This window comes from Lampetra planeri, chromosome 32 (assembly GCF_965212315.1).
Source record: "Lampetra planeri chromosome 32, kcLamPlan1.2.h2, whole genome shotgun sequence".
Classification (NCBI taxonomy): Eukaryota; Metazoa; Chordata; class Hyperoartia; order Petromyzontiformes; family Petromyzontidae; genus Lampetra; species Lampetra planeri.
In genome coordinates this window covers 6,213,132-6,226,270 of record NC_136138.1, presented here as the reverse complement: position 1 = coordinate 6,226,270, position 13,139 = coordinate 6,213,132, and the positions used below count along the sequence as shown (strand labels likewise).

At 54.2% G+C, this 13,139-nt stretch overlaps 1 protein-coding gene across 1 annotated transcript in view; it reads left to right on the top strand.

Moving 5' to 3' along the window:
• Nucleotides 1-12,828, top strand: part of LOC144729502 (plexin-A2-like) — a 101,255-nt gene extending 88,427 nt beyond the window's left edge. Inside the window, exons 20-24 of the mRNA XM_078609838.1 lie at nt 1,814-2,004; nt 5,077-5,246; nt 6,531-6,743; nt 9,305-9,455; nt 12,082-12,828. Of these exons, the coding sequence (XP_078465964.1) occupies nt 1,814-2,004; nt 5,077-5,246; nt 6,531-6,743; nt 9,305-9,455; nt 12,082-12,177 (821 nt within the window). The 3' untranslated portion in view covers nt 12,178-12,828. The remainder of the gene's footprint in view (nt 1-1,813; nt 2,005-5,076; nt 5,247-6,530; nt 6,744-9,304; nt 9,456-12,081) is intronic.
• The last annotated feature ends 311 nt before the right edge of the window (nt 12,829-13,139 follow it).

Here is a 13,139-nt window from a genome sequence, read left to right as displayed (position 1 = left end):
AACGTGCATTTAGAGCATTTGGCTGTTATAAATGTGCACGTGATAGGCTGCTTCGTTGAGCTATCATTTGTGGCCAGGTCGCTTCTGAAAAAAAAAATCTTTATAGCTCAGTGGGCCTTAACTGGTGAAATAAAAAAAAAATAGTTTTCTTGGAGCCCTATAGCATGAGGCTATCACGATGCGCTGAATGAACGTCAGAATCCCTTGAGCTGCCTCTTAAGCCGTGTCCCACGGCTGGGCGGTCAGCTGTGAAACTAAAATCGCTCCTGGCAAAAATCGCGATGTGTCCATCTCCCCGCAACCTCCGTGTCCACATCCGAGCGAGTGCCAAGGAAATTGAACGCCGCGTGCGTCCGGGATCGCAACGTCCCGACCGGAGTTCGCGACTAGAAGCGCGCCAACGCGATGGAAAGCATCGCTACAAAATCGCCGAGCAAATCACCGCTCGCACGTAAAGCCTGTAACTCTGCGTGAGCGGCAACCGGTTGCAGTGACACCCGCACGCGAGCGATGCAGTTGCGTGCAACCGAATTGCGTGTGACCGGTCGCTTACGTTTGGACCTGGCTATATTGACAACAACTAAAGTCAACTAACTTTATCGTAATCGAGACTCCCACAAGGTCATGCGGGAGGGCGCGTGGCACATTTTTTGGCGCCAGCTGTCATAGAGTGCGGTCGTGTCACTACAGTTCTCTGCAGTGAGTAACAATGCATTTAAAAACAATGGCGCTACGGCCTCTCTATATAAAATTGACGCTAACCGCTCGCGCCTTCCGAAATTCAGCGGTGAACGGGACCCACCCTGCAACTTGCAAACGTGTCGTCGGGAACACAAAAGAGTTAGGAGCCACAAGTGACACTCCATCTATTTCTCACTGCTACGGACTCGTGACGAAACGTTTCACGTCTTAGTCGTTTGTTCAGTGCACTTGCAATGGATTGCCATGTCGCGGCACTGGAAAAGTCGCCGTTGTTATTTATTACTCAAAAAAAGAGCTATATAGCCCAGTGGGCCTTATGTGGTCAAATGGGTGCTGCGGTGGCGAGACGTTTTCTACCCCGCCTGGCATGTAGGAGGTCGTGGGTTCGATCCCGACCCTGATGCCTGCTGCTGTATATTTGTTGTCTTGCATGTTTTTCCCCGCGGTCGTGCGGATTTTTTTTCCGGGCCCTCCGGTTATTCCGTCCACATTTAGAGACACGCGATTAGAGTATTTGGCTGCTATAAATGTCCACATCATGATAAGCCACTTAGTTGAGCTATCATTTGTGCCCAGGTCGCTTCTGAAAAAAGAGCTATACAGCTCAGTGGGCCTTACCTTGTTAAAACAAAACTATTTAAAATAACACCATTGGAACCTCATTTGCCAGTAAAAAATATAATTGTTTTTTTACCCTGTAAATGCTTACCCCGAGCTCTCATACTCTGATGGTGCATTTTCTTTGAGTTGTGCGCCTTTTGTCGTCATCTGGTCCAACCCATCTGAGACTAGGCTCTAAGGAAAGCTGTCTCGGGTGTGGACCAATCAACTTCAAGGACAGTGCACATTATCAGAGTTATGTTTTTTGTTTGCATTATGACTGCAGGTATTGTGGTCTATGCAAACATGACTCCTTGTAAAAAAAGGTGTCAGTTTTGTTGCCAGATAGAAGGGTAAAAAAACAATTATCATATTTAAAATAATTTAAAATAGCAGTTTTATGCACGCCGCCACCGCCGCATTTGTGGGACATCGACGAACCACGTTGAACTGATCCGGCATCGCCCTCCACGAACATCCCCCACACCTCTCCTCCTCCTGTGGGTTGCAGAGAGCCTGGCCCGGTGTCCTGGCAGCCACGAGAGCCTGCGCTCGCGAGCGCCCATGATCACGCCCGAGCTGGAGAGCGGCACGCGGCTCTGGCACCTGGTGAAGACTCACGACCACCCCGACCAGAAGGAGGGCGAGCGTGGCAACAAGATGGTGTCCGAGATCTACCTCACCCGCCTGCTCACCACCAAGGTGGCCCGCCTGCTCGCCACTCGGCTCACCCCGCTTGCTCACCACCCCCGCTCACCTGTCCGCTCACCACCCCACTCACCTGTCCGCTCACCACCCCCACTCATCTGTCTGCTTACCACCCCGCTCACCCGCCCACTCACCACCCCACTCACCACCCCCGCTCACGACCCCACTCACCCGCCTACTCACCACCCCCACTCACCAGCCTGCTCACCACCCCACTCACCACCCCACTCACCCACCTACTCACCACCCCACTCACCCACCTACTCACCACCCCTACTCACCAGCCTGCTCACCACCCCACTCACCACCCCACTCACCCACCTACTCACCACCCCACTCACCCACCCGCTCACCACCCCACTCATCTGTCTGCTCACCACCCCACTCACCCACCTACTCACCACCCCACTCACCCGCCTACTCACCACCCTCACTCACCAGCCTGCTCACCACCCCACTCACCACCCCACTCACCTGTCCACTCACCACCCCACTCACCCGCCTACTCACCACCCCACTCATCCGCCTACTCACCACCCCACTCACCCGCCTACTCACCACCCTACTCACCTGCCTACTCACCACCCCACTCATCTGTCTGCTCACCACCCCACTTATCTATCCACTCGCCACCCATCCATCATCATCATTGCACATTCACTGAGTGAATGGGTGAATGGATGGATGGGTGGCTGGGTGAGTAAATTAATGACTAGATGGGGAATGGATGAATGGATGGATGAATGGTAAAAATGTATGAATTCGGAAATGGTTGAATTCATAATTACATATCTTCCTTTTAACAATGAGCACACGCACAGAGCACTCACGTACAAATGTGTGTGTGGTATGTGCATGTGGCCAATTGTCTGTAGGCATGTGCGTGTCTGCGCGTATGTAGTATGTGTATACATATGAGAGGTGTGTGTACGTGTAGTGGGGAGCGGTAGTGTAGCGGTTATCGCACTGCGCTACGAACCCGGCGACACGAGTTCGATTCCCGCTCACGGCAACCAGCACCAGTGACGATTATCTGAACCGGTCCTGGGCCTTCCCTAGGTCGACTCAGCCTCAAATGAGTACCTGGTGCGGTGTGTAAACATTGCGACGAGGAAAACAAAGGCGGCCGGGCTTGTGCCGTGCCAGCCTTCATTGGTGCTCGCTAACAGCAATTGCCACAACAGTCTGTTAAGGCTACAAAGGGGATTTTTGTCTTTGTGTTTTGTATGTGTTTGAACAAGGCGGTGTGTGCATATGCATGAGTACACACCTACTATATTATTCTCTGTATGTGCATACGTTCGTATGTGTGTTTGCACATGCTCAGGAGCCATATATATTTATGATGTGTATATATGTAACTATGCATCCACGTGTGTGTAGTGGTAAGCCTCGTGCGCTAAAAACTCGGCAACCAGATTTTGAGTCCCGCTCACGACCAGTCATCAGTGGCAAATAACTGAACTGGTCCGGTACCTCCCCTAAGTCGACTCAGCCTTCAAATGAATGCCTGGTGCGCTGCGTAAACATCTTAAGTGCTGGGGAGACAAAGGCGGTCGGGCGTGGTGTTGGCCACCCACCCCATAGCGCCACTGTGCCGGCCTTTCATCGGGGGGCTCGCTAACCGCACTTGCCCTTACGGTGCGTTCAGGCTTCACGGAGGGATCTTTGTCTTGGGCGTGTATCTCCTGGGCGGTGTCTGTGCGTGTGCCTAACATGCACAGCGCCGGTTGCTAATCGAACCCAGCAAGCCTATCCCGACCCCGATCTGGGGACAATCTGTCCAAGGCTACGCGGGGGGGACACCTTTGCGCTCCGTACGTCTCCCAAGACCGAAGGCGCGAGCGTTGTGATTCGACGTTCCCCGATCTGATCGAGTCCGTGTAGGAGCGGGGCTACGGCGTGCCTCTATCCCTCGGCTGAATCCGCACGCCTGCGATGGAGCGAGGAGATGCGTTCGTGCGCAGCTAATGCCGACAAATCGCCTGGGGTCCCTGCGGCCAGATAAGCATCGCGTTGATGCTCATCTCCGTGTCGCAGTCCGCGCACTCCCCCCCCCCCACCACCACCACCGCCTAACCCCCCGCTGCCCCCACCTCCCCCTCACACAACAAGTAATTACAATTCCACATTCCTATGGCAGGGATGTGGCTGTACGTGGCTAGAGCTCTGCCAGGGCGGATACATTCCAACTGAATTCAGCCCATCCATAGTGGTCATCATGATTGTTATCACCGGTTCCATCTCGTCTTGGTCGTCGTCACTATCATGGTCAACATTAATGACATCGTCGTGGTAATCATCATGGTCGTCATCACTGTTACCAGCGTTGCAATCACCATCATGGTGAGCATCGGCAGCACCGAGTGATGGCATTCGACGTAGGCTGCCCAGGGGATATTTGTGTGTGTGTGCATTTGTGTGTGTGTGTGTATCTTTTGTGTGTGTTGTGTGTGTGTGTGTGTATGTTGTGTGTGTGTATGTTGTGTGTGTGTGTATGTGTGGGGAGTGGTAGTGCAGTTAGCGCACTGTACCACGGACCCAGCAACACGAGTCCCATTCCTGCTCACGATCAACGTCAGCGATGAATATGAGAACCGGTGCTGGGCCTTCACTAGGTCGACTCAGCCTTAAATGACTACCTCATGCAGCATGTATTAAACACCAGAAATGGGGAGACAAAGGCGGCCGGGCGTGGTGTTGGTCACCTACCACCTCGTGTGCCATGGTGGCCTTCATAGGTGCTCGCTCACAGCACGTACCCCAACAGTCCGTTGAAGGTTATACGGGGGTGTGGTTGTGCACGTGCCATGAGATGTACTGCATGGGAGGCAATGGTGATAACGATGACGATTGTTATGGTGTGGATGATGACGACGACGATGATGGCAATTATGCTAATCGTGATCGTGATTACAATGATGATGGTGTCGATGACGATGATGTTGGTGACGATGATCACGATGCGGCGGTGACGACGACGACGATGATGATGCTAATCGTGACGGTGACAATAACGACGACGTTGGCGACGATGCCAACGGTGACGACGATCGCCGCGCGCAGGTGACGCTGCAGAAGTTCGTGGACGACCTCTTCGTCACGGTGTTCGGCATCTCGCACGGCGGCTCGACGCTGCCCCTCGCCATCAAGTACATGTTCGACTTCCTGGACGAGGAGGCCGACCGCCACCAGATTCACGACGCCGACGTGCGCCACACGTGGAAGAGCAACTGGTGCGGAGCCGGGGCGGCGGCGAGTGCGGTGGTGGCGGCAGTGGTCGTGGCGGTGGTGGGGGCGATGAAAGTGGTGGGGGCGATGAAAGTGATGGTGGCAGAGGGTGGTGGTGGTGATGGGGTGAGGGTGATCGTGGGAGCGGTAATGGTGGTGATGAAGGTGGTGGTGTTAACGGAGGTGGTGGTGGTGGTGAAAAGGGTGGCGGTGATTGGGGTGATGAAGGTGGTGATGGGGTGAAGGTGGTGGTGTTTATGGAGATGAACGTGGTGGTCATGGCGTTGAATGTGCTGGTGGTGGTGTTGATAGGGGTGATGAAGGTGGTGGTGGTGGTGGTGGTGGTGATGGAGTGGAAGGTGGTGGTCTTGATGGGGATGAAGGTGGCGCTGATGGGGGTAAAGGTGGTTGTGGTGATGAGGTGAAGGTGGTGGCTATGATAGTGGTGTCAATGTTAGTTGCAATGAGGATGATCTTCGTCGTAGTATCAGCGGTGGTCATGATGATGATGATGATGATAAGAACGGCGATCAGCAACGCCAATGGCACCGGCGGTGACATTAACACAATCCAATGGCCACGGCTGAAATTCACCGCAAGATTACAACTTTTTATTTTGGCAATTAAGGTCCACTGAGCTACATATCTCAGTGGGCCTTACCTGGCCAAAAAAGATAGCTTCATGAATTGGCTAATTGCGTGGAAATTTATAGCAGCCAAATACTCTAAACGCGTGACGTTGATTCTAAATGTGGAGGGGAAAACCGGAGGACCCGGCGAAAAATCCACGTGACCACGGGGAAAACACGCAAACTCTAGATATACAGCAGCAGGCGAGGTATTTAACGTCTCGATAATTCATGAAGCTATTTTTTTTGTTAGCTACATAGCTCAGTGGGCCTTACCTGCCAAAATAAAAAGTTATAGTTTTGCGTTGAATTTCAGCCGTGGCCACTGGATTGTGTTAATGTCACCGTCGGTGCCATTGGCGTTGCTGATCGCCGTTATCATTATCATCATCATGACCACCGCTGATGATCTACTAAGATCATCATCATTGCAACTAACATTGACACCACTATCATAACCACCACCTTCACCTCATCACGAGCAAATCGTCGCCGCCGCTGCGCGCCGTTCCCTTCGCATGCATCTCATCAGAATGTCTTATTTATCCTGGAGAAACCCGATGTGCCATGAAGCTCTTTTTCACACACGTCCAGTGACGACGACGATGACGACGATGACGATGTCCTGTTCCCTCCCTGCGCCCGCTCGCTCCGCCGCAGCCTGCCGCTGCGCTTCTGGGTGAACGTGATCAAGAACCCGCAGTTCGTGTTCGACATCCACAAGAGCAGCATCACGGACGCGTGCCTCTCCGTCGTGGCGCAGACCTTCATGGACTCGTGCTCCACCTCGGAGCACCGGCTCGGCAAGGACTCGCCCTCCAACAAGCTCCTCTACGCCAAGGACATCCCCAGCTACAAGCACTGGGTGGAGAGGTGAGCCCGAGGGTGACGTGGACGTGGAGAGGGGTCGGGGGGGGGGGGGGTGAGCAGAGGGGAGGGGGGGGCGTCAGGGAAATGAGAGGGGCGTGCGAGCGTCATGGCGAGTTGGGTAACGGGCATCGCGACGGCTCGTTTATGGAAATGCCGAGGCCCCATTGGCCACGGTCTGCAAACGGGCATGATGATGATGATGACGATCGTGGTGAAAGTGCCGATGGCACCGCCGATCGTTGACGACAACGAGGTTTGAGTGAAGTGGATGCATCTGTCAGCGTTTCTGACAATGAAACACATTTTCCATCTCCCAAGGACGACCCCCCCCTCCCCCACTACGGTGGCTGAACACTCACGAAACCTCTCCCCCTACTCACGGGCAATTAGAAAGCACGCGGACAAAGACGTGCGTGCGCACGTGCGTGCGTGCGTGTGCTTGTGCTCAAGTGCTGCTGTCTGGCAGAGGACAAAGAATTTGTATTAGCATCGTTATTTTATTATTCTTTTTTTTTATTCTGCTCGAAGTATGAAAATGCGGCTGCGAGAGAAGTGTTTTGAGAAGCGCCCCGAACGGCCTCGATCAAGCGCCGATGCCCACTGCCCTTGCCGCTTGTCCTTGGTGGCGCGCAGAGCCACCGCCGTCGCAGCGCCGCCGGATGATCAATGGGCACGGCAAACACGCGGCTCGTGCCGCCGTGGTTTTTAGTTTTGTGTTCTGTTTGCGGCCTCGCGGGAGCGCATAAAACATTCCGGTTGAGAATAAAAATCGATTCGAATAGAGTTTTAATAAAAACATCTCCCACCCCACCACCACCCCCACCACCACCTTACGTCCGCCGATCGCTCACAAGGACGATCGACGCAAAATGGAACAACGGTGAAACATTCCTCGCGACGCTCTTTCCCAAACTTTTATTAACCTCCCAAAAATATCCGTTCGCCTTTCTTACCCCACTTGAATCCCCCCGCCCCCCCACCTCCCTTGATCGCAGCCGCTTCCATGAGACGGACGGACAGACTACGTTTGCTTAGCGGCGACCGAAGAGATTCGGTGACGGGAAGGTTGAAGCGAATCTAACGGGAACCAGGGCAAACAACCGAGCCGCGTGTTTTTTTGAATTTTATTTTCGTAGTCGGACCGCACAGAATGAGAACGTCGTACGTCTCTCCCCCGGTCGCGCCGCGCTTTGCCGTGCCGACGTCCGGCGTTTCGTTCCCGCGCCGCCGCCACCAGCACCGCCGGCGGCGACCGAACCGAAGCTCGTGAAGCGGGTGGCGAGGGCGGAACGTCGAGAGACGCCGCGTTCGCCGAGCAGCAGGGCCGCGGTGCAGCCCGACGAACCGCATCGGGAGAAGTTTGGGGATAGACTTTCGAAGGGGAAACAGACGCGCGCACGTTGCTGCCGGTAGGCGCCGCCGGCACGGTTAATTGGGCAAATTTATTTTGTTTCCGCTTGTTTGAGTAACGACGCGAAGCGACGCTCGCTCGCCGAGGAGATTTTTCCCCGAAAGGGCACCGTCGCCCGTCGCGCTCTGAAGCTTCGGCGATCGCTCGCCACGCTCGCTGCACTTGCTTCCTCCAGCCCGCGAGTTTTCTTTTTCGGGGGGGCAGTGGGACGAGTTTTTTTTTGGCGGGGGGTGTGGGGTCTGTGGATTCCGCTAGCTCCGAGCGATGCTCACGCGCGCGTGCGCATCTGAATAGGTGAGCGGACACGGCCGCCCGTCTCTGTAAAGGTCTGCGGGGCGCGCGCGCGCCATCGCTCACGTGCGTGCGCTCGCACTGGGCGCGTGTGTGTCTGCGCGTTGTGCGGAGCGGTGGGACGGCGGTTAGCGCTGCGCCCCGTGACGACCCCGGCGACCCCGGGAGTTCCACTCCTGCTCGCGACCGATAGCGGTGCCGAATATTTGAACCGCTCCTGGGCCTCCGCTAGGTCGACTCAGCCTTAAATGGGTGCCTGGTGCAGTGGCGGTGTGTCAGCGATCAGCACCGGGGGAGACCGCCAGGCGTGGTGTTGTCCGCCGACCCCCTCATGGGCCGGGTCGCCCTTTATAGGATCTCGCTCCCAGCACTTGCCCCCAATAACCTGAACAGGCTATGAGGGGCATCTTTGTCTTTGTGTATCGAGACTGTTGGCACCCCACCACCGAGGCAGAATCAGCTGTAGCTGAAGAGCGGTGGCGCTACAAACCCGGCCACCTGCGTTTGGTTCCCGGTCACGGCCAACATCGGTGGTGATCACCTCACGCAGTCCTGGGCATCAGCACTGGGGAGACAAAGGTGGCCGGGCGTGGTACTGACCACACCACCCGCTTGAGCGCCGTGCCGGCCTTAACAGGTGCTCGCTAACAGCACTCTCCCCGCAGCAGTGTGCTACAGACTATGGGCAGCACGGGGAGGTGGGGGTGCCCATACTTTACCCCACCGTGTGACCCCGGGTGAGAACACGTAACCCCCAAATACACACAGCAGGCGCCAGGGTCGGGATCGAGCCCACGACCTCTCCTTGCATACCAGCCGAGGCGGTCAGCATCTCGCGTCCCTCCCTCTCGCCCGCCCGCAGGTACTACGCCGACGTGGCCAAGATGCCCGCGATCAGCGACCAGGACATGAACGCCTACCTGGCCGAGCAGTCGCACCTCCACGCCTCCGAGTTCGACACGCCGAGCGCCCTCAACGAGATCTACGCCTACGTCAAGAAATACCACGCCGAGGTGGGTCGCCCCGCGCCGCGCCTCTCGCCCCTCGCTTGCTGGATGAAGGCCTCGTCCGCGGTGGGGGGGAGGGGGGGAGCGGGGTGGTGGCGATGTTGTAATCGTCTGTATGATGCGGATCGAGTAAATGTGCAGGTCATTATTTGAAATTTGGATATTTTTTGGTCCACACCAGATATATGTCTTGATTTGAAGCTTTCGTGACTGCAGGAATCCATACTCTTTGGTTCTTTCGGTAAAGTCACGTGGGTAGAAAAATTTTAAAAAATCACGACGTTTCGATCGCAGCACAAGCAATCGTCATCAGGTGTGGTTGTCCCACCTGATGATGGTCGCTTGTGCTGCGTTCGAAACGTCGTGATCTATTAATTTTCCACCTCCGTCACTTCACCAAAAGAACCAAAGAGCACCAGATATATATTTTGTTATTTATCTGTTTAGCTCTGGGAGGAAACAGGAGAAGCCAGAGGCAAACCCGTGCAGGCAGAGTCGGCAGGTGGGGGTTGTGGGAGGGGTACAAAAGACAAACACCGACACAGGAAGGCACCACGTGGGCTGGAATCGAACCTGGGACCCTTCTCGCTGTGAGGCCCAAGTGCCTTGACGACAGCAGAAGTTAGACATTCGAGGTCAGCCGAGGCTTCAATCGTCGGGAGCCGAGACATTTGTTTCTAACGTTGATTCCACCACCCATGTTGAGGACTCGGTTTGGGCCACACACGAACTGTGTCATCTCGTCAAGCAGACTCTGTTCAACTACCACCACCACCACACCGCAGTTCACAACAACAGACTCACTCACTCACTCAGCCACTTACTTACTCACCTGCCCACCCATCCACCCACTCACTTACCCACTCACTCACTGAGCCACTCTCCGAGACTGACTGTTTTGTCTAATCCATATTGTGTTCACGAACCATACTGCAGGTCGCAACAATACACTCACCCACCCACTCACTCACCCCACCCACTCACTCTATCACTCTGTTTCATCTCATCCACAACACTTTGGTTAACCACCAACCTGCGGGTTCCGACACTTCCCTTTCTGCTTCAATTCCCCTGCCCATCATCAGCCCCAAGCTCTTACAGCAATAACCTCGCTCAATCCCAGGACCGTGTTGCATTCATTACCGATTACAATCTCGTGTTTGCTGCTGGCCGCTTCACGTTTTGGGCCTTCGTGCCTTCGCTCTGCAATTGTGTAAAAAAATAAAAACATGATAATAATACATGAACATCAAGCTTAAGAGGGATTCACGTTTGTCAGACTACCAGCCACAGTCGCACGTGACGGCAGTGGGATTGTCATCTCGGCCACAGCCCCTTCCAGCGATTTGTCAACGTCGCCGCGACTCGCAGAAGCCGTCATCGCATTGCGGCATCATCCCGTGACGCGTTGCACTCGCCCTTACACCGAGAAGAGGGCAACAGCACAGTAAGCACGTATAACATGATGGCCCGCAGCTATTCTAATATGCGGTTGTGCAAGGGTTTCCGCCCCAATCTCTGACGAATGTGAATGGATCTGCAATCTGGCGATGGCAAATTGTAGGAAAGAAATGCATATTGCGTATTATTACCAAGGTCATGTCCCCATTCAGTAACCTTTATCACACTGACATATGTTACAGAATTATTAAAAGCCTCCTTATTTATATATTTATTTAAAAAATCCATCCCACTTAAGCATTACTGTCGGTGCGTTCAATACCCGACTAGAGGGCTACTTGGCCAATCATCCTTCCAGAGTCACTGCGTTGAGTCCCCCGGCTCCGTGTGGAAGTTAGCTGTGGTTCTCTAGCGGGCGCTTGTGGACAGCCTGGTCCCTGTTATAGAAAGGTGGACATCTTCAACGCCGAGTTTAATCTACGCGGTGCCGCTAAACACCGCCGTCATCACCACCTTCCGCCACCAAAAGCGTCCATGCAAAATGCGGCAATAAATAAAATCCCACCGTAATAAAAATTTGCATTAATTGCAAAATCATTTCACGTGCACACTGCGGTGCTTTTCATCATTCTCGTCATCAGCGGTGTCAAACTAGCCCCTTGCATTCGCCGCTCTTAATTGCACCTCGCACACTGCGTTCCATCTCCAGATTGCGTCGGCAGACGGGAGTTGTTATATTCGCGGGCTCAGCGCAAAGGTTCGGCGTTTGCCAAACGGTTTCTGCTGAATTTTGCCCTGTCTTGCCAGAGCAGTGTTCCCTGGGTAAGAAATCTTCTCGCGCAAAGTCGCAGAGACGCAGTTTTTTTTTTTTTTACGGCCGATGGCTCCAGGCCCCAAAAATGCCGAAAAAAATCCAAACGACCGGCAACAAACAGCACAATTAAGCTTGTGATTGACGAGAGTTGACACGTCACTTGAATTGAGCAAGGTTATTATAATCATTATTATTCTCGCCCACAGGCCAATTAAACCACCCAGTGCTCACGGCCTGCCCAAGCCCACTTAACTTTTCCTAACAGATGTCTTCAACAGCACGTTCTGTATAGACGCAACGTCGCATGCATTGTTATCATCGTCGTTGGCCGTGACGACCACTTGACGTTTGACAGACGTCGCAGACGACGAGCGTCGTCATTTCTCACTGCCGCCTCCGCCGCTGTTCAATTCACAGATCCTCGGCGCGCTGGAGCGAGACGACCAAGCGAGGAGGCAGCGTCTGGCCCAGAAGCTGCGGCAAGTCGTCGTCTGCATGAGCTGGGAAGGCTGACGGCGGCGGCGAAGCCATGACGGGGTCACAGCGACGGCGGTCGTGGTGGTGGTTGTTGTTGTGGTGGTCGCGGCGGTTGGTGGACACGGTGGCGGGGAGATCAATAGGTCGCCACCATCCTCCCCGCACCTCCTCATCGTCTCCTCCTCTGGCAATCTAACAGACTCGGTCACCGGGGGACGCCGCCGATGCTCGGACGAGCGTCGCGACGTCGCCCGAGGAACTTTTGAAACCTAACTCGGGCGGAATTTATTTTTTATTTATGATCGTCAACATTCACTTTTTTGTTTTTGTTTCAACAAAAAGCAACGACTTGACCGCCATCGCCGAGTCGACGTCGTTGAGTCGTCGTTGAGTCGGCGCGACGCCACACACACAAACGAATCTTCCCGGGATGTTTGACAACAAAATAGAAACTTCCCCAGTGGGCTGCTGTCAAGAATGAATCGTACCTCCGGCCCGGCCCACGACCCTGGAAAAATTTCAAGCTGCGGATTAGACATCGCGCGCAGCTCGCAACCGGAAGCTGAGGAACATACACGCACGCCCTCCCCCCGATCCCCTGCCTCTCCCCCGCCGCCCCACTCCCTGTCAGTTTTCCTGCGATACTCGGGACAAGAACGGAAACGCAAAAATATATAATTGATCAAACGAGCGTGTTTGTTTTTGTTCATCGAGACAGGCAGCTTCCATGAATGTTATTTTAGAGCGTGTGCAATTTTATTTTGGGGATCGTGCGCTTTACACTGAATGCTGTGTTCAAAATTCGTGGAATTTTTTTTCTTTCGTTCCGTTTGTACCCGTTTGTTCATGAATGCGAGCATGTCAAGAATGATGGAACTCCTCCGCTCTGCCTGATCTGGCTGCCTGATCGCCTGGTCGCTTGGCTGGTTGGGGCACCAAAAACTCCACGGTCAGCTGTATCAATGTTTAGTGTCAACCTGGCACGTGACAAGCTTGCC